Below are 20,129 nucleotides of genomic sequence, written 5' to 3'. Positions count from 1 at the left end.
TATATGTTTTCATGAGCATTAAAAAAATGTATAGGTAGTAATGTTAAAAGGCTTTGGCACTAGAAGACTAAGTTCGAGATTTTTATAGGTAGTAATGTTAATAGGATTTGGCACTAGAAAGGTAGACTAAGTTCGAGATTTACTATGTGTAATAATGTATATTTATTGTATGTAATTTTTTGTCCAATTAATTAAGTTAGTTAACTTTAGTATAAGCTCTTAATCTATTTGTATTGTAATAATTTAATTCTATTTGGTGATTTTTCAGACAATTCATTTATACCGTAATAATTTAATATTTATGATTACTTAAATATATATATTTATATTTTAATTATACTTTACTTATAACACTTTCAATATATATTAGAAATAGTAATTAAATTAGATTAATAGATTTAGAGAGTTGTGATTGATCCTTAATTAGTTTCATTTGAATAAGATTAATTTTGAATTGATTCCAATTTAAATTTGAATTATTTCAAATTTATTTGATTTCGAGTTTCATTATTTCGAATTTTGAGATTAAGTTAGTTACGGCACAAAAAAGCATTCCATCAACAACCATTGCAGCTCTATTAAAAATATTTTTTATTATATAATTAAATTATTATTTTTAAAATTAATTTAAAATTATTCAAATGCAACTTTCTTTTAAAAAATAAGCACGCGGAGTTGAAAGATTCATTTTTTCTGCTTTCTCTATAGACAAAGCAGCAACGATCTTTAAAACCGTAAGTCCTCACTCATTCTAGTTAACACTCTAAGTGGGCTTAAGCTCTTTCCATTCTTCTTCTGTCATGGATGAAAGGTTGAGAACAGCAGCTTGTACAGGAAATGTTAGTGATCTATACAGTTTAATTGAAATAGATGGAAATGCTTTGAAGCAATTTGACGAGGAGGAGTTTGTCGAAACTCGGCCCTTACACATTGCTGCAGAAGAAGGATACCTTAGGCTTGCAATGGAAATGATGAGCTTAAAGCCATCATTTGCTAGCAAGCTAAACAAACAAGGCTTGACCCCACTTCACCTTGCAGTTACAAATCCGGATACAAGTATGGCTCTACGTTTCTTGGAAATTAATAAAGATCTAGCTCGTGTCAAAGGAAAGAATGGCAAGACACCTTTGCACATCATAACTGAAGTTGGGAACCACAATGGTCTGTTGGATAGATTTCCAGAGATTTGTCCTCAATCGATTAGAGACGTGACAATTGAGAATCGTAATGCTTTGCATATTGCCGAGGAAGAAAACGGACTGGATGTTCTTCAAGTCCTAATTCGAACACTTGAGAAGACAGGCTACTATAGTGAAGTGGTGAACCAAAAAGATGAAGGCGGAAACACTGCACTGCACTTAGCTGCTTTTCATGATCGACCTGAGGTTTGACTCATCTAGTTCAGTACGGCTTCTTTTTAATCTTTATAGACATAGATTGTAGTTCTTTTATTTCTCAAACTATCAATTAAACAGATGCTTAAACTATTATTGAACTGGAACACCGATGAGTACGCTACCAATCAAGCTGGTTTGACAGCATTGGATATTGCAGACCAACATCATAATGAAGACAGTATTACTGTTCTACGTCGTTGCTTTATTCCAGGAGTTTCAAACTTTATACGTAAGTACAAGAACCAAATGATAAAAATATCATATCTAATGCCTCACGAGATAGATAATATGTCAGGCGAGGACCGCAATGCCTTACTAGTAATTTTAGGGTTGCTTCTAACTGCAACCTTCCAAGCTAGTCTTAGCCCACCTGGTGGTGTTTGGCAGGGAGATAACACTTCAAAGTCCAAAGGGTCATATGATGAGATGGCATTGGGTAAATCAATCTTAGATGAATTTACTTTTTTTTGTTTTCTATATTCCAACTTATCTTGTCTTCATCGTAACCTTTTTCTTAACATTAGCCTTGCTTAAACCTTATCCCCATTGTTTCAGAACAGCACTTCAAGTCTTACTTGCTTTCTTCGCAATATGCTTCGACCAATCAATAGTTTACATAGCGCCAACAGAGTCCACAACTAGAGTTATGATTTCTTTTTCGATTTTGGTTTTTTTTTTAACGGTGCTCATGGTTTCCACTTCTCGAGAGTCGAAACTTAGTGTTGCAATTCTGGGATGTTGGTTTTTCCGTTCTTTTGTGTTGCAATATTTTGGTAGTTTTAGTTTAGTTTTACAAAGTATAATTCAGGGAGTTTGGTTATGCCTTTTCCTATGTGATGAATTCTGGACAGGAACGACCATTGTAGTTGTAGCATACGTGTTAAGTTTAGTTCCCATGCAAAGGTGGCCATGCACGACATGCAAAGGTGGTCATGCTTCTGGAATCGCAGCAGGCAGTGGTGCCATGGTGTGCAGCAAGCTGAAGCTATCCATTTAGTTTCCTTAATTGAATGTTTTGTATTTAGTTAGGATCAAACTTAGTTGGTAGCTGCATTTTGATGTAATTAGGTGCTGAATGACAAGTTTAGGTAGAAGCTTTTTGTTTTTCAATCAAGTTTACCAAGTTACTAGGCAATTTAGTGGTGTTAGGTATGTTATTAGGTGATTACTTGTTTGTTTTACTTGTTGACTGATATATGTAATGGCTTAATGCCTTGTTGGCTTGCTTAATGAAAGATATCAGCTCATTTTCATTCAATCTTTTTCTCTCTTTTTCTGTTTTTCACTTGCTAGCTTCATCTTTCTGTTTTCTGCTTCCGAGTTTGCTTCTTCACCAAGCCTCGAGGCTTACTACTCAAGCAAGACTAGAAACAGCTTGCTGCTGCCTCTTGCACCAACAATTGGTATCGAGAGCTCTTGTCTTAGTGGACCTGTTGCTTCAAAACAAGGAACTTGATGGCTTCTTCAGGATTTTCACCAGCAGCCCCACCAGTCTTCAATGGAGAAGGCTTTCACATATGGCTGGTCAAGATGAAGACTTACCTACAGGCCTTCGATCTGTGGGAAGTTGTCAACACAGATACTGAGCCAGCACCACTGAGGGCTAATCCCACAGTAGCTCAGATTAGGCAACATGCTGATGAGAGGACCAAAAGGCACAAAGCCATGTCCTGCATCCAGAACTGTGTGTCAGATGTCATCTTCACCAGAATTATGGCCTGTGAGACTCCAAAACAGGCCTGGGATAAGCTCAAGGAGGAGTTTCAAGGCACTGAGAGAACAAGGCAACAGCAGCTGTTAAACTTGAGAAGGGATTTCGAGAATTTGAAGATGAAGGAAGAAGAAACAGTGAAGCAGTACTCAGATAGAATTATGGCAGTGGTTAACAGCATAAGGCTCCTAGGTGAGCACTTTGATGAGGCAAGAATTGTGGAGAAAGTCCTCTCCACTTTGCCTGAGAGATATGAGGCCAAGATATCCTCTCTAGAGGACTCAAGAGACCTTGCTAGCATCTCTTTGACTGAGCTAATCAACACCTTTTATGCTCAGGAACAAAGAAGAGCTAGCAGAGCTGAAGATCACCAAGAAGGTGCATTTCAAGCCAAGGCCAGAGAAACCTCGAGCACTAATGCTCAAAGAGGCAAAAAGCCTTGGAAAAACAGGCCTAAGCCTGATGCTGCAAGGAGCAATGACCAGCCCTGCAGATATTGCAAGAAGCCTGGCCATCCAGAAGACAGATGCTGGTTTAGGCCAGATGCAGTATGCCAACACTGCAAGAAGAAGGGCCATGTTGAAAGGGTCTGCAAAAACAGAAGTAAGCCAAGGCAGAATCAATTTCAGCAGTCAAAGGTTGAAGCTCGAGTAGCTGAGGACAGTAGTGACCAAGAAGAACAGGTCTTTGCTGTTTCCTGTGTAGCTTCTGAGAAGAAATGCTCTAAAGGCTGGTTGCTGGACAGTGGTTGCACTAACCACATGTCACCAGATGCCTCCTTGTTTAAAACCTTGGAAAAAAGTTATAAAACCAAGGTCAAGGTTGGAAATGGTCAGTTTATAAGGGCTGAAGGAAGAGGAGAAGTGCTGATAGGTACTCCCACAGGCAACAAGATCATTCAAAAATGTGCTGTTGGTACCACAGATTGACAGAAACCTTCTCAGCATAGCTCAACTACTCGAGAAAGGTTATTTTGTTGTGTTCAAGGATAAACAATGCCATATTACTGATCCAAGTGGATCAAGCCTTATGACAGTCACAATGACTGATAAATGCTTTGAGGTTCACTGGGCAAATGACTCAAACTCAGCATACACAACCTCTGTTGAAGACTCCAAGCTTTGGCATCAAAGGCTTGGACATGCCAACTTCAGATCAATGGCTCGATTGGCCAAAGAGGGCTTGGCAGAGAACTTCATCAGCTCAGTGGAGCATGATGATGTGTGTGAAGTTTGCCAAATGGGGAAACAGGCAAGACTGCCATTTCCTACAAATTCAACCTGGAGAGCTACTGAAAGACTGCAGCTGGTGCACTCTGATGTATGTGGCCCGATGAGGACTGAATCACTCAGCAAAAATAGGTATTTCATCCTCTTTATTGATGACCTTACAAGGTTTTGCTGGATTTTCTTTTTAAAACACAAGTCTGAGGTAGCTCAAGTGTTTGTAAAGTTTAAAAATGCTGTAGAAACAGAAACAGGTTGCAAGCTGAAATCGATAAGGACTGATAATGGCACTGAGTACACTTCAGCTCAGTTTCAAGCCATTTGCAATGATGCTGGTATCAAACATCAGCTTACAAATGTCTACACACCTCAGCAGAATGGGGTAGCTGAAAGAAAGAATAGAAGTCTGATGGATATGGCCAGATGTCTGCTGTTTGAGAAGAAACTGCCCAAGACCATGTGGGCTGAGGCAGTAAACACTGCTGTTTACCTTCAGAACAGGCTTCCTACTAAAGCTCTTGCATCCGAGACACCTTTCGAGGCTTGGTCTGGTTTCAAGCCTTCCTTAGCACATCTGAAGGTGTTTGGTTGCCTGTGTTATGCACAAATACCAGCAGCAAAGAGAGACAAGCTCTCTAAAAGGGCTCAACCAGGTGTTCTAGTAGGCTACAGCTCAGTCAAGAAGGGCTACAGGGTTCTGGATCCCTTGATAAACAAAGTCCAGGTGAGCAGAGATGTCATCTTTGATGAAAAAGCCTGCTAGAATTGGGAGAAAAATGAGCCAGAAGCAGTTTCAGAAGACCTAGTGCCTAACCAAGCTGAACTTGAGCAGCTAGGACCTGAAATGGAAGTTGATGATGTGCCTGTGAGAGGCACAAGGCCCCTAGATGATATTTATGAAAGGGCACAGGTTGCAATAGCAGAACCTAGCAGATTTGAAGAGGCTGAGGCAGATGAAGGCTGGAAACTAGCTATGATCAATGAAATCAACATGATTGAAAAGAACCAGACATGGGAGCTTGTTGATAAACCTGCTGGAAAGAAGACCATTGGAGTAAAATGGGTCTATCGAGTAAAACAGAATGCAGATGGCAGTCTGAACAAGCTAAAAGCCAGGCTTGTTGTCAAAGGATTTAGCCAAAGGTATGGTCTGGACTACCTGGAGACATTTGCACCAGTAGCCAGGCTTGACACAGTTAGAATGATAGTTGCCTTGGCTGCTCAACATCAGTGGACCATTCATCAGCTTGATGTTAAGTCTGCATTTCTCAATGGCTTCCTGGAAGAAGAGATCTACATCGAGCAGCCTCAAGGATTTGTGATCACTGGCAAAGAACACATGGTGTACAGACTGAAAAAGGCTTTATATGGCCTGAAACAGGCTCCTCGAGCCTGGTATGCTCGAATTGACTCTTACTTGCTCAGTTTGGAATTTGAAAGAAGTCCCAGTGAACCAACACTGTATGTGAAGAAGAACCAAGCTCAAACTCAGCTTATTCTGTCACTCTATGTTGATGATCTATTGATAACTGGAGGAGATGGAAGAATGCTGGAAGATTTCAAAAGAAAAATGATGGAAATGTTTGAAATGTCTGATTTAGGCAGAATGAACTACTTTCTTGGAATGGAAGTGAACCAAACAGAAAAGGGAATCTTTCTTTGTCAGAGTTCTTTTACTATGAAGATCCTGGACAAGTTCTCTATGAAGAACTGCAAGCCAACAAGCACACTAATGGCTGTTGGAGTGAAGCTTTCGAGGCAAGGGAGTGGTGAACCAATTTGTGAGACCATGTACAAGAGTCTCATTGGTAGTCTATTGTATTTGACTGCCACAAGGCCCGATATCATGTTTGCTGTTAGTGTGCTATCAAGATACATGAATTGCTGCAATGATCAACACTTTCGAGCAGCTAAAAGAGTGCTGAGATACATCAAAGGCACCATTGGTCATGGTGTATTGTTCAAAAGGGCCAAAAACATGAAGTTAATAGGCTATGTTGATAGTGACTGGGCTGGATCAAGTGATGACATGAGAAGCACATCCGGATATGCATTCAGTCTTGGCTCAGGCATGTTTTGCTGGAGTTCTAAGAAACAAAGTCTGGTGGCACAGTCAACAGCAGAAGCTGAATATGTTGCTGCTGCATCTGCTGTGAACCAAGCCATATGGCTTAGAAAAATCTTGACTGATTTAAACCAAAACCAAAAGGAGGCAACAGAGATTTATTGTGACAACAAATCTGCTGTTGCAATTGCAAAAAATCCCATTTTTCATGGCAGAACCAAGCACTTCAATATTAAGTTGCATGTTATAAGGGAGATGGAACAAGCTCATGAAATCGAGCTGATTCATTGCAATTCAGAAGTGCAAATTGCTGATATCTTCACAAAGGCACTCAATGTGTCTAAATTTGTTAAATTCAAAAGGGAATTAGGTGTTACTAGCATGGAAACTAAGGAGGAGTGTTAAGTTTAGTTCCCATGCAAAGGTGGCCATGCACGACATGCAAAGGTGGTCATGCTTCTGGAATCGCAACAGGCAGTGGTGCCATGGTGTGCAGCAAGCTGAAGCTATCCATTTAGTTTCCTTAATTGAATGTTTTGTATTTAGTTAGGATCAAACTTAGTTGGTAGCTGCATTTTGATGTAATTAGGTGCTGAATGACAAGTTTAGGTAGAAGCTTTTTGTTTTTCAATCAAGTTTACCAAGTTACTAGGCAATTTAGTGGTGTTAGGTATGTTATTAGGTGATTACTTGTTTGTTTTACTTGTTGACTGATATATGTAATGGCTTAATGCCTTGTTGGCTTGCTTAATGAAAGATATCAGCTCATTTTCATTCAATCTTTTTCTCTCTTTTTCTGTTTTTCACTTGCTAGCTTCATCTTTCTGTTTTCTGCTTCCGAGTTTGCTTCTTCACCAAGCCTCGAGGCTTACTACTCAAGCAAGACTAGAAACAGCTTGCTGCTGCCTCTTGCACCAACAATACGGTTTATCCTTCAGCTTGCTTACACGGGGTTTTACGTATTGTATTGTCTCTGGGTGCTGGTTATCCCTTTATCTATGTAGATTCTGTCTAAACTGGTTTCTTATTCATAGAGTGTAGCTATCTTTGTACCAAAGAGAATAACCAAAACAATGTTCATCTCAATCCCATTTGTCTCCTTTGATTCACCAATGTTATTTTGATTGAATTTTAATTGTGAGATTTACCTCGTGGGTTCAATATAAAATTTTAGAATTATCTTTTAGGTTTGTCCAGTATGAACCATGAACTTAAATTTTTTGTCAAAACTCGGCTTAGATAAAAAATATTAAATTTGAGTTTATTTCTACCTGAACGTTTTTTTAAATCGACTTGAGTAGTCACCAAATCCTTTTTATTTAAGATCACTTCAAAACTTTCATTTTAAATCTACTATCAATTTGCATTTTTTTTTTGGTTGCATAGTGATACTACTATCAATGGAACTCTTTTCCTTGCCTAGTCTGTGAAAGAACAGATTAATTGTGCGATTTGATTCCCACACCCCCAAAGTATTGATTCATTGATTGCAAAAAAACAAATAGTAGTATGCTACAAAGATGTCAAGAATCTTCTCCTTTTTCTTTTGTTTTTCCAGGAAGCTACATAATTAGGAATTTCGCTGAATTTACAAAGAAAATCTGCATATTACAGTCATACATATTGTTACAAAATGCATAAGGAAAAGTAAAAGTTGATAATGCACCAAAGCATATGGAAATTCACCCCCTTCAACTCACTTTTTTTGTGAGGTGATAAGGACGATACATTAAACCTTTTAATAAAATAATTTTATTGGCTGAGAAAAGAAAAAGAAAAAAAGGTTGCTTTTGCTTTTGACACCAATTTCAAAATGACTAATAAATCTTACAGCACTTCAAAATGCCATCCAACCTTCTTTCTTTCCTCGAAGCTACATATGTAGGAATTTGGATAAATCAAATCAGACCACTCCTGGGCTGAATTTTCATGGAAGTTCCACAAAATTTGCACATCACAACCATACATATAGCTTGTAAAATGCATAAGGAAAAAAGTAAGTTGATAATGCACCAATGAATGAAAATTCTAAATCACAAGCTATTTATAGAGCATGTGATTCTGGTTGGTTTTAATTAATTAAACACCTTCATATTTCTATCATTGGCAATTAATTTAAAAGTTGGAAATTAATAGTTTATGTGTTAGAACGTAAATGTTGAGTAAAATATTATTCAACATACCAATAGTCCGAATTTGACTATTTCTTTTTTGTTGTTGTTTACTGCTCTTATATTATTTTTATTACAATTTTATTATTGTATTGCTACTATTTTATTGTTATTGTTTAGATATTAAATTTTTTGTTTTATTGTTAATTTTGCTACTATTTTAAAAACATTTGATTGTTAAATTGCAACTGTATTAGTGTTATTTAAGTATAAATATTTATTTTAAAAAAATTTATTTTCAATTTGTTGAGAAATATTTATTTTAATATTTTTAATGTATTTGATGTATTATATTTTTTAAATTTATCTTTAAATAAAAATAGTCTAAAGAAATTAATATGGGTAGGTTAGGTCGGGCTTAGAAAGTGGGCCTGATCAAGTCTATATGAACTTTAAATCAATTCATTTAATTTATCCAACCCAATATCAAGTTTACATTGTAAAAATATTATTTATATAATTAATTAAAATAAATTTAATTCATTCATTTAATTAAATTATTTTCTCAATTAAACTCTAATTTTATCAAAGTCATGATAATTTTATCGTACTAGAACTTAGGAGTAAATAAAATTTTGAGTTAAGGCATGAGTCTTCACCTCTGAAGGTTAAGAAAAGTTAATGCATCAGTTGAAGAGAAGAAGATGATGAAGATGCCATGAAAGTGTATGGATGGTGAGATTGAGGAAGAAGAGAGGAAAATACACAAAGGGAGCTTTGGTATCCTAGTAGTAAATGACAATGAGATTTAACAAAGGCGACGACTGGAGAGGAGATTAGCTAATTATCTAGTCAAGAAAATTGTCACTCTCACACTTTCCAGGAAACGACAGTCTTCTTTATTTGTATCTTTTACCTACAAAAGTCAAGGTCTTCCAATGGGACAATGTTCAGCAAATGGTTAAATTCTTAAAAGAGTCCTTGAACTAGTTTACTTTTGTGGTACCCAAATAAACCCCTATATTTTTATTTGTGTTTAAATTAGCCCTTATTTCAAATGACATGTCAATTTAAATAAATGTCGATGATGAGGGGAGAGTTGAATTTCAACATCAACTTATAATCACCATTTAATATATTGAAAAATATATTTTATTCGTGTTTCTTGTTGTAGTTTTTAAAAACCAAGTTTAACTTAAATCTTTTGTTAGTTAAAAGGATAATAAATCTCGTATTGCTTAAGAACAAGGCACAAAGAGATTATGAATTTATATAAAAGCCCATATCTCACATTATTTAGAAAAACAAAAGCAAAAAGATTTTGAGTTTATATAAACAACCATATTCCAAGCCTTAAGTCTATTTATTAGGTTTCTGGTGATGTGGACTTTGATGAAGAGTATTAAAAGGGAGTTTTGACGAACAAGAAAAACTGTTCCAAATGATGATGATGATGATGGGTGTTAATTTCCAAGTCAAGGTCTTCCAATGGGACAAATTTGTTAAGATTAAAACTTTTCTAGATACAAGTTAAAAATTAAAAGTTTTTTGGATAACAAATAAAGTTTAAAGGCTTATTTGGGGTATGATAAAAGTACACGAGATTATTTAGATAATGTGATAAAGCTTAAGGGCCTATTTAATATGTTAGTATGAATAAATCATCTATTCAAAAATAGATATTAGTTGATTTTGTAACCAAACGTACAACTTCAAAAAAAATTGTCTTCATTTATGAATTTCTTTTTGGGTTGTGATGAAATTTCTTATGAATTTCCTAATAAAAATAATGACTTGAACACACTTTGTCATTTGGGTCAATTGAACTGAAATTTTGTATAGCTTTCTTAAGAATAATTGCCACTTTTAGACCATTTTAAGTGAATTAAACTTAAATTTCCTACCACTTTCTTGACGGATAATTTCCGCTTTCTTCCCCTGAATGAAAAGTCTTTGGAAGGAAGGGTGTTGTGTTTCTATTTTCCTAGGTGAAATAATGATAGATTTTCTTTGTTAGTCCTTTCTAACATAGGGAAGGCAAGTTTGGGTAAAACGACTTCTTTAGTCTTTCTTAATTTCAAAATTGAATAAATTGGTCCCTTTAAAAGAGGAAAAATTTAATCTTTGTTAATTGTGAAAGTGAGCAGCTAAGTACATTTAACTACATCGTTAATGTCTTCTATCAAATTCACATAATTTTGATTGGTATAATAATAAATTTAGCCCTCAATGTTTGCATTTTTATCAATTTAATCTTGATTCTAAAAAATCAATAAATTTAACATTAACATTTACGCATTTACACATTAAGAAAATAGAATAGCATGTTCAACTTCCATATATAAAGAGAAACAACCACACCCTTGTTTAACCCTTGTCCAATTCATTCCCACTAGAAACAATTCGAAATTTATTTCGCCACCAATTAATATGACTCAAACTCGACCTAAAACCACATAAGATTCATGAAAGCCATTTCAATGAAAGCAACTCGAACTAAACCCAAATCATTTGGATTTTTTACAATTCTTTTTCCAGTGTTTATTGAGTTTCAATCTAGCTTGAGAAAAAAAACTGTCAAGAGGTTGCCAGTGAAAAACATTCTCCGGTTCCATGTGTTCATCCCACAAGTTTTGAGGTAAGAGTAACTTTGGCAAATTCTAAATCCACTCATTAGATTAGTATGCTAAAAATTACACTGAGTTTGATGTCATAAGTGAAGTGATACCAACTCAATTGGTTAACTAATAAGTTTGGCATCATAAATTAAGTAACAACAAGTCAATTAATTAAAATATTAATTAATTCTTTTATATTTAAATTATATTATATTATTAAAAGTTCCATACGAAAAAATTGAATTAATATCACTAATATCAATAACATTTTAAAAGTAGTACAATGAAGGAGAAAAAAACAAACTAAAATGGAAATGAAAAAATAATACAGACCAAAAAGGCCTAATTAAATAGAAGTGTAGATAAAATTTTAATATATAGGGAGAGGGGTACCCTTTTAGTTATTTTTATTTAATACTAGTATCAATTATTTTTTAATCATATTTTTGTGGGATTGAGATTTGGTGTTTTTTATTGGCTGGGACGATTTCTTTTTTATGGAGGTAACCACAGGGCTAACTTCGGTTATGGAATATGTGGTTCGATTAAAAAAATAAGTATCTAAAATAATAGGCATAATTTAAGGCCTCCTATTTAATTAAGCCATAAATAAATATTTTTTCAATGAATATAAGGTAAATTACTCAATTAGTTACTTAACCTTTAACATGTTTTTGTTTTGGTTACCCTTTCGTTAAATTGTTAATGGAAATGATGACTTGGTCGTCCTCCGTTATATTATTAATGAAAATGATGTTGTAACCTATTTGTAGTTGGTCCAATAACACTTTTAGTCCTCAGCGATTAAACATTTTATTAATTTGATTTTAATTTTAAATTATCCAATGAATTTAAACCTCTATAACTACAAAATTATTTAATATATTTAATTATTTTATAACTTTTTACACCTAGCCCAGGAGTTATTTGGGTTTCTCATCTTCTTCGTTGTTTCCATCGAAATTTTCCACCCCCTTCGTTAGCTTCAACATCACCACTATTCATTAAAGTGTTCATGAGCCGAGCTAAATTTGAGTTAGACCTAAGAATAATATTAATGCACTTTATGATTACCCAAGTCCATCCATATTTATAAATGACTAATCTAAGCTCATTTTAAGCTTGCCCTTTTTTTTTTTGAAATTTTCAATAAAATTTTTATATTATATTAGTTTGATATTTAATAATTATATTTTTATTTATTAAAATTTTATATATAGTCATGTTAACATTTTTTTAATGTTTATATTATAGTAGTTTTAAGTTTTATGTATCATAAGTTACATAACATAATATAAACCATTACAAACTTAAAAAATGAGCCGGGTCGGGCTAAGCTCAAACCTTTAACGTTCAAACCTGAGCTCATATTTTAATGGATCTAAATTTTCCTAAGCTTATATTTTGAGTCTAATATTTTTTTCTCAAATACTCTTAAATTTTAAGTGACACTTCGAATTTAAACAGAAAATCCACTCTCATGACCTGGTCCAATTATTTATCACCTTCTTTTTACACCTATTTATTGTAGAAAATGTTATCTAAACTTAAATCCTAAGCAGCAATTATATTTGTCTATATTATGATTCTTATCCAATAGATATATCCAAAATCTACTGCAAGGACTATGATTAGTCACTAAAAGATAACAACAAATATAATTAAAATAATACTAAAAAAATTGACATTAAAAATAGTATTTATCATCCACAAAATCAATTAAATTAAATATATAATTATACAAAAGAAAATAAGGTGATGGAATAGTTATTTCTTAGAGACTGAGTTGATTGCGAATGCCAATATTCTAGTGTCTTGTTGGTTTCCTCTGCGGGGTAAAACTTCGAAGCTCAACAATCTAGCTTTGAGATTGAAAACAGTGAAAGGGGTGCCACTAAAAATAATCTCCAGCTCCATCATCCCACGAGTTTTGAGATAACAGCAACTTTGGCAAATTCTGAATTCATATAAACCAATTGATAAATTAGGGGAAAGAGTTCATGAGAATGCTAAAAACATCACAATGAAACAAAGGTAAATTACCTCTCAAGGAAGGCTAAATTTCCGAAGCGCATATGGTTCCTCTGAAGGCTCAAAAATCAGAAAGAGCTTAGGAAATAGCTTCAATTTGCATTGGCTCAATGTTGAATAAGATCAAGAAGGCAAATCTGTTGACAAGTTGCAGTACTTCCTCAATATCTCAGTTCATGCACAAACATAAAGCAAGCATTCATTGGAAGAAATTGAAGCTCTTGAAAAGCTTACTTGCTCCTCCTTTTTCTATTGTAGGTAAAACTCCAAACATAATGGCATGTCCAAAGATCTACCATCAATTCTTTATTGACACTCTGTTTTGGTTAACATATGCGTTGCATTAAACTTGCAAGTAAAAAGCACAACAAATACCAAGGACATAAGTAAGCAAATGCAGTGAGTATTAAGACCAATGCTGGAAACTAAACAATAAAGCTCCACTTACTCCCTACAGCATAAGAACCAAGGCTGGAAACTAAACAATGAAGCTGAATGAAGTCCACCACTGATCCTATGAACTAAAACCAGCCAATAACAAGTCAACTGCTTAAAAGAATTTAAGTACGAAGCTCCATATCTGAACTATGATACCCACCACGGCTTCGCGTGGATATTTTTTGAACTCCAAAGCAGAATCTTTTTAATTACTATAAATGTAAGTCACATGGCGTTATAAAATAATCAGATTAGTATAAAATTTGTGTTTTTTCTTATAGTAGATCATAATTTAGTGTTACAGAAAGTTATTTTAATTACTAAGCTACAAATCTTGAACTTATTGGATACCATCTCATAAAAAACGAATGTACAAAGCAATTCCGATGTTGCATCCTTACAATTCCAAAGCAGAATAAAATTTTGGAATTTTAATTACGAAAGGGGAAAATTGATTCAAGTTTTAGCCCAAACTGATATAACAATCAAGTCAAATGGCTTTACCATGAAACCAGCTCTGCACTTTAAAGTTCCAACTAAACCAAAATCATTTGGATTTTTTTCTTCCAAGTGTTTATGTTGGCCCCTATGGAATAAACATAAAAGCTCATCAATCTAGCTTGAGAATTAAAAGTGTGATAGGGTTGGCATTGAAAATAACATCCAGGTTCCATGTGTTCATTCAACTTGTTTTGAGATAAGAGCAACTCTACTTAATTCTATGTTGGGTTTTTGAATAATTTATCCGGAGAAAGTATGAAGCTCAGCCAGGAACTTAAGCAACAACGTAATAAATCTGAATAAAGAATGAAGAAAACTTGAAATTCAAGTCAGGAGATTTTGAGCAAACGAACAGAATCGGGCTTAAGGAACAAAAATGAATGCTAAGAATTGAGAGAGTATTTGGATGAAATTCTCAAAGTGATTTCATTAACATTGAATGAAGGCTTAGAGCCAATACATATGCCAAACATTTAGCTAGTCAAAATAAAGCAAATTGTCACCTAACATTACCTATTACCACCAAGTAACATTGGAACTTATGAAAAAACGCTACTTGTACACATAGGTAAACTGATTTATCAATCTATCAGCACCTAATTACATCAAAAAAAAAAACAATGTCAACTTAGTTTAGATCAAACTAATTACAAAACAATGTTTAAAGTAACAAAACAGAATGAAATACTATAACAGTGATGTGCTTCAGCAACTTCATGCATACTTCATCTGGTAATAATACAGCAACTTGATCCTTTCCAGCTGCATGTACTTCATCCGCACAACTTGTGTTGCATGTGCTGCATGTGCTGCATGCAAGCCAACTTCAACACTCCTCATTGGCTTGCATGCTGTAGACTCCCATTAGTTCTCTTAGTTTGATGAACCTTGACACACTAAGGGGTTTTGTCAAGATGTCAGCAACTTAGTCTTCAGAATTGCATTGAATTAGCACCACTTCTCGAGCTTACTCTATCTCTCTAACAATATGAAACTTAATGTTGAAGTGATTTGTTCTTCTATGAAAAACTGGATTCTTTGCAATTACAACAGCAGATTGATTATCACACATAATTTCTGTTGTTTCCCTTTAGTGAAGATTCAGATTAGCTAAGATCTTCCTTAGCCAAATGGCTTGGTTAACAGCTTCTACAGCTGCCACATATTCTACCTCTGCTGTTGATTGAGCAACAACATATTGCTTCTTTGAACTCCAGCTAAAAATGGCTGAGCCAAGTGTAAAAATGTACCCTGAAGTACTTTTTATGTCATCCATTGAGCCTGCCCAGTCACTATCAGTATAGCCAACCAATTTCAAGCTTTTAGCTTTACTAAACAACATTCCATAACTCAGAGTACCTTTGATGTACTTGAAAACTCTCTTGTCAACTTTGAAGTGACTTGTATTGCAACAATGCATAAATCTTGAGAGCAAACTCATAGCAAACATTATGTCTGGCCTAGCGGTAGTCAAGTATAGCAAACAACCAACTAGGCTCCTATAGGTTGACTCACATACCTAGGTTGACTCACATACCTTCTCAAAAACACTTTGGCTATATAGCTTCTCCCCAACAGCAACTGGAGTGCTTGTTGCTTTACAATTCTGCATTGAGAATTTGTTTAAGATCTTTATGGCAAAAGCCCTCTGACTTAGAAAAATTCATTCCTAAGTTTGTGTTACTTCCATGCCTAAGAAGTAAGATATTTGTCTCAAACATCTGTTGTATTTTGGCTTTGAAATCAGCTAACATTGCTTGGTTTCCTCCTGTCACCAACAGGTCATCAACATACAAGGGCACAATGAGCTGAGTTTGCACTTCATCCTTTTTAATATACAATGTTGGCTCACTAATGCTCCTTTCAAATCCAAAATTGACCAAGTAGCCATCAATTCTGCTGTACCTGGCCCTTGGTGCTTGTTTCAAGCCATATAAGGCTTTCTTTAGCCTATACACCATGTGTTCTTTATCAGCCACTTCAAAGCCTTGAGGTTGCTCAACATAAATCTCTTCTTCAAGGAATCTATTGAGGAAGGCTGGTTTTATATCAAGCTGGTGAATTTTCCACTGCATCTGTGCTGCTAAGGCAACTAGCAGCCTAATGGTGCCAAGCCTGCGCACTGGTGCAAAGGTCTCCAGGTAGTCTATGCCATACTTCTGGCTGAACCCTTTCACAACTAGCTTAACTTTAAGCTTGTTCAAGTTCCCATCAGCATTGTGCTTGGCTCGATAGACCCATTTTACCCCAATGATCTTCCTATTGACTGGTTTCCGAAGTAATTCCCAAGTCTGGTTCTTCTCAATCATGTTGATTTCATCAACCATGGCTTGTTTCCAGCCTTGCTGAGCTTTAGCATCTTCAAAACAGCTTAGTTCTACTATAGCTACTTGAGCTCTTTCTTAAATCTCAGCCAAATGTCTAATGCCCCTAACTAGTTCATCATCAATGTCCATTTTAGGACCATTTTGATCAGTTTCAGTCTGATCTGCTACAAAGTCCTCAGAAACTACCTCTGGCTCATTCTTTTTCCAATTTCAACTTGCTTTTTCATTGAACACCACATCTCTGCTTACAAACACTTTGTTTATTGAAGGATCCAATATCCTATAGCCTTTCTTAACTATGTTGTAACCTACCAGAATACCTGCTTGAGCTTTCTTATTCAGCTTGTTTCTTTTCACAACTGGAACTTGTACATAACATATGCATCTAAAGACCCTTAGATGAGCTAGTGATGGCTTGAACCCAAACCAGGTCTTGAATGGACTCTTCTGAGCCAAAGCCTTGGTTATGAGCATGTTTTGGATGTAGATAGTAGTGTTACCTGCCTCAGCCCACAAGGTTTTTGGCAAATTCTTCTCAAACAACAAGCATCTGGCCATATCCATCAGGCTTCTATTCTTCTTTTCATTTACACCATTCAGTTGAGTTGTGTAAGTGTTGGTGAGCTGGTGCTTGATGCCTGCTTCATCATAAAAGCGTTGAAATTGAGTTGAGGTGTACTCAATTCCATTATCAAATCTCAGAGTCTACAGCTTGCATCTTGATTCTATTTTTGCTGCAGCCTTGAACTTTGAAAAAACTGAGGCTACTTTATACTTATGCTGGATGAAGTGGATCCAACAATACCTTGAGTAATCATCAATGAATAAGATGAAATACCTATTTCCATTTAGAGACTGAGTCTTCATGGGGCCACACACATCAGTGTACACCAGTTGCAACCTTTTTTAGGCTCTCCAGGCATTGTTTGAAGTAAATGGCAGCCCGGCCTACTTTCCAAACTGGCATACTTCACAAACCTCTTCATTTTCAACTAAATTGGGAAAGTTTTCAACCAGATCTTCTCTAGCTAGTTGAGCCATCGATCTGTAGTTGACATGGCCAAGCCTTTGGTGCCAAAACTTAGATTCATCTGATGAGACTATGTAGGCACTGTTTAAGCCCTTATTCTAGTCCACAGCAAAGCTTTTATTAGTCATGACTACTGTTATGAGATTGGATCCACTTGGATCATTAATTTGAAACTCATTGCCCTTGAACACCACATATAGCCCTTCTCAAGCAACTGAGCTATGCTGAGCAAGTTTCTCTCGATCTCAGGCACCAAAAGAATATTAGAAACCAGCTTGTTACTTGTGGGAGTGCTTATCAGCACATCTCCCTTGCCTTCTGCCTTGATGAAGTGGCCATTTCCCACCTTCACTTTGGTTTTGAAGCTTCTATCTATTGACTTGAAGATGGCAGCATCAGGTGTCATATGGTTGGTGCAACCACTGTGCATGAGCCATCCCTTTGTGGCAATTTCTTTAGCAGCTGAGTAGGAAACTACAAAGACTTGCTCATCATGGTCACTGCTCTGTTCTGCTATTCGAGCTTCAACCTTTGGCTGTTGTGGTTGATTCTGCCTTGGTCTACCTTTACTTTTGTAAACATTTTCAACATGACCCATCTTTTTGCAGTATGAGCATTGCACATCTGGTCTAAACCAACAATTAGCCTCTGGTTGACTAGGCCTTTTGCAATGCCTGTAGGATTGATTCCTTCGTCTTGCAGCATCTGGCTTAAGCTTATCTCTCCAGGTCTTTTTACCTTTGTAGGCAGAGGTGCTTGAGGCTGGTTTGGTTTTGGTTTGGAAGGCAGCTTCTTGGTGCTCCTCCAGTCTGCTAGCTCTTCTTTGCTCTTGAGCATAGAAAGCATGATCAACTCTGCCAAAGAAATGCTGGTCAGGTCCCTCGAGTCTTCTAGGGATGATATCTTTGCCTCATACCTTTCAGGCAAGGTTGGGATCACCTTCTCCACAATTCTTGCTTCATTGAACTATTCTCCAAGTAGCCTTATGTTGTTTACAACAGCCATGATTCAGTCTGAGTATTGCTTTATTGTTTCTTCCTTTTTCATCTTCAAGTTTTCAAAATCCCTTCTCAAATTCAGTAGCTGTTGCTGTCTTGTTCTATCTGTCCCTTGGAACTCCTCCTTCAATCTATCTCAGGCCTGTTTTGGTGTCTCACAGGCCATGATCCTTGTAAAGATCACATCAGACACACTGTTTTGAATGCAGGACATGACTTTATGCCTCTTGGTCCTTTCATCAGCATGTTGCCTGATCTGAGCCACTATTGGATTGGCTCTGAGTGGTGCTGGTTCAACATCTAAGTTGACCACCTCCCACAAATCGAATGCCTGCAGATAGGGTTTCATTTTAACCACCCATATGTGATAGCCCTCTCCATTGAGGACTGTTGGTGCAGCTGGTGAAAAGCTTGATAAAGCTATAGTTTTCAAGGTTGAAATATGACAGGTCCACTGAGAATACAACTCTAGATACCAATTGTTGGGTTTTTGAACAATTTATCTGGAGGAAGTATGAAGCTCAGTTAGGAACTTAAACAACAACGAAATAAATTTGGGTAAAGAATGAAGAAAACTTGAAATTCAAGTCAGGAGATTTTGAGCAAATGAACAGAATCGGACTTAAGGAACAAAAATGAATGCTAAGAATTGAGAGAGTATTTGGATAAAATTCTCAAAGTGATTTCATTAACATTGAATGAAGGCTTAGAGCCAATACATATGCCAAACATTTAGCTGGTCAAAATAAAGCAAATTGTCACCTAACATTACCTATTACCACCAAGTAACATTGGAACTTATGAAAAAATGCTACTTGTACACATAGGTAAACTGATTTATCAATCTATCAGCACCTAATTACATCAAATTACATAAAAAAACAATGTCAACTTAGTTTAGATCAAACTAATTACAAAACAATGTTTAAAGTAACAAAACAAAATGAAATACTATAGTAGTGATGTGCTTCAGCAACTTCATGCATACTTCATCCGGTAATAATACAGCAGTTTGATCCTTTCCAGCTGCAAGTACTTCATCAGCACAACTTGTGTTGCATGTGCTACATGTGCCACATGCAGGCCAACTTCAACATTCTGCATGCATTTATATAATCCATTGGTAAATCAGGGGAAACGAATGCCATGAGGATACTAATAATCAAAATGAGTCAAAAGTAATTTACCCAAGATCATATGCTTCCTCTTAATGGCCAAAATCCAGAAAGCGTTGAAGCAAAGCTGGATGGGATGAACAAGGCAACTCTGTTGACAAGTTGTAGTACTGCTTTAATATCTCAGTTCAACCGCAATATGAAAAAATCATTCAATAGAAGAAATTGAACATCATAAAAGCTTACTTGTTACAAACATTTGTCATTTATTCCCTCACCTGCTTTCCTTTCATCAACCATTGCCATCTTTATTGCCTTCACATCACCAAATTCAAAACGTAAAAGCGCACATATATAAATGTGGATTTTGCATTGATTCACAACATTCACCTTAACACTAGTAATTTTGTGGGAACTTCATTTATTGGTGAGAAAGAAGATATCAAAACCACCAATAATTTGCAACGTCAATTCCAGTAGAGTATTGAACTTGTGTCCGGCTTGGCTTTCATCAAGTTTTATGGAATCAATAGATCATAGTCATAAAATTCAAAATAATAA

The 20,129-nt window shown here is 35.7% G+C and overlaps 2 protein-coding genes across 4 annotated transcripts; both read left to right on the top strand.

Moving 5' to 3' along the window:
* The first annotated feature begins 678 nt into the window (after positions 1–678).
* LOC107916318 (ankyrin repeat-containing protein BDA1) lies at positions 679–2,653 on the top strand. 3 transcript variants are annotated; one of them, XM_016845536.2, is made up of 4 exons: positions 679–1,385; positions 1,476–1,626; positions 1,693–1,833; positions 2,249–2,537. In XM_016845536.2, exons 1-4 carry the CDS (start codon positions 801–803, stop codon positions 2,392–2,394), a joined length of 1,023 nt encoding a protein of 340 aa, XP_016701025.1. In that variant the 5' UTR covers positions 679–800; the 3' UTR covers positions 2,395–2,537. The 3 variants fall into 3 exon arrangements, with proteins under 3 accessions (XP_016701025.1, XP_016701024.2, XP_016701026.1); XM_016845535.2 differs by having other exon boundaries at positions 1,476–1,833; positions 2,249–2,653; XM_016845537.2 differs by lacking the exon at positions 1,693–1,833.
* A 2,882-nt stretch (positions 2,654–5,535) lies between these two features.
* Positions 5,536–7,433, top strand: LOC121208133 (secreted RxLR effector protein 161-like). The gene is made up of 3 exons (XM_041078627.1): positions 5,536–5,715; positions 6,019–6,468; positions 7,404–7,433. The coding sequence occupies exons 1-3, from the start codon at positions 5,536–5,538 to the stop codon at positions 7,431–7,433; spliced, it is 660 nt and encodes a 219-aa protein (XP_040934561.1).
* The last annotated feature ends 12,696 nt before the right edge of the window (positions 7,434–20,129 follow it).

This window comes from Gossypium hirsutum, chromosome A10 (assembly GCF_007990345.1).
Source record: "Gossypium hirsutum isolate 1008001.06 chromosome A10, Gossypium_hirsutum_v2.1, whole genome shotgun sequence".
NCBI classification, from domain to species: Eukaryota; Viridiplantae; Streptophyta; class Magnoliopsida; order Malvales; family Malvaceae; genus Gossypium; species Gossypium hirsutum.
Note: the sequence above shows the minus strand (reverse complement) of the source record. Positions and strands in the feature narration are given on the sequence as shown.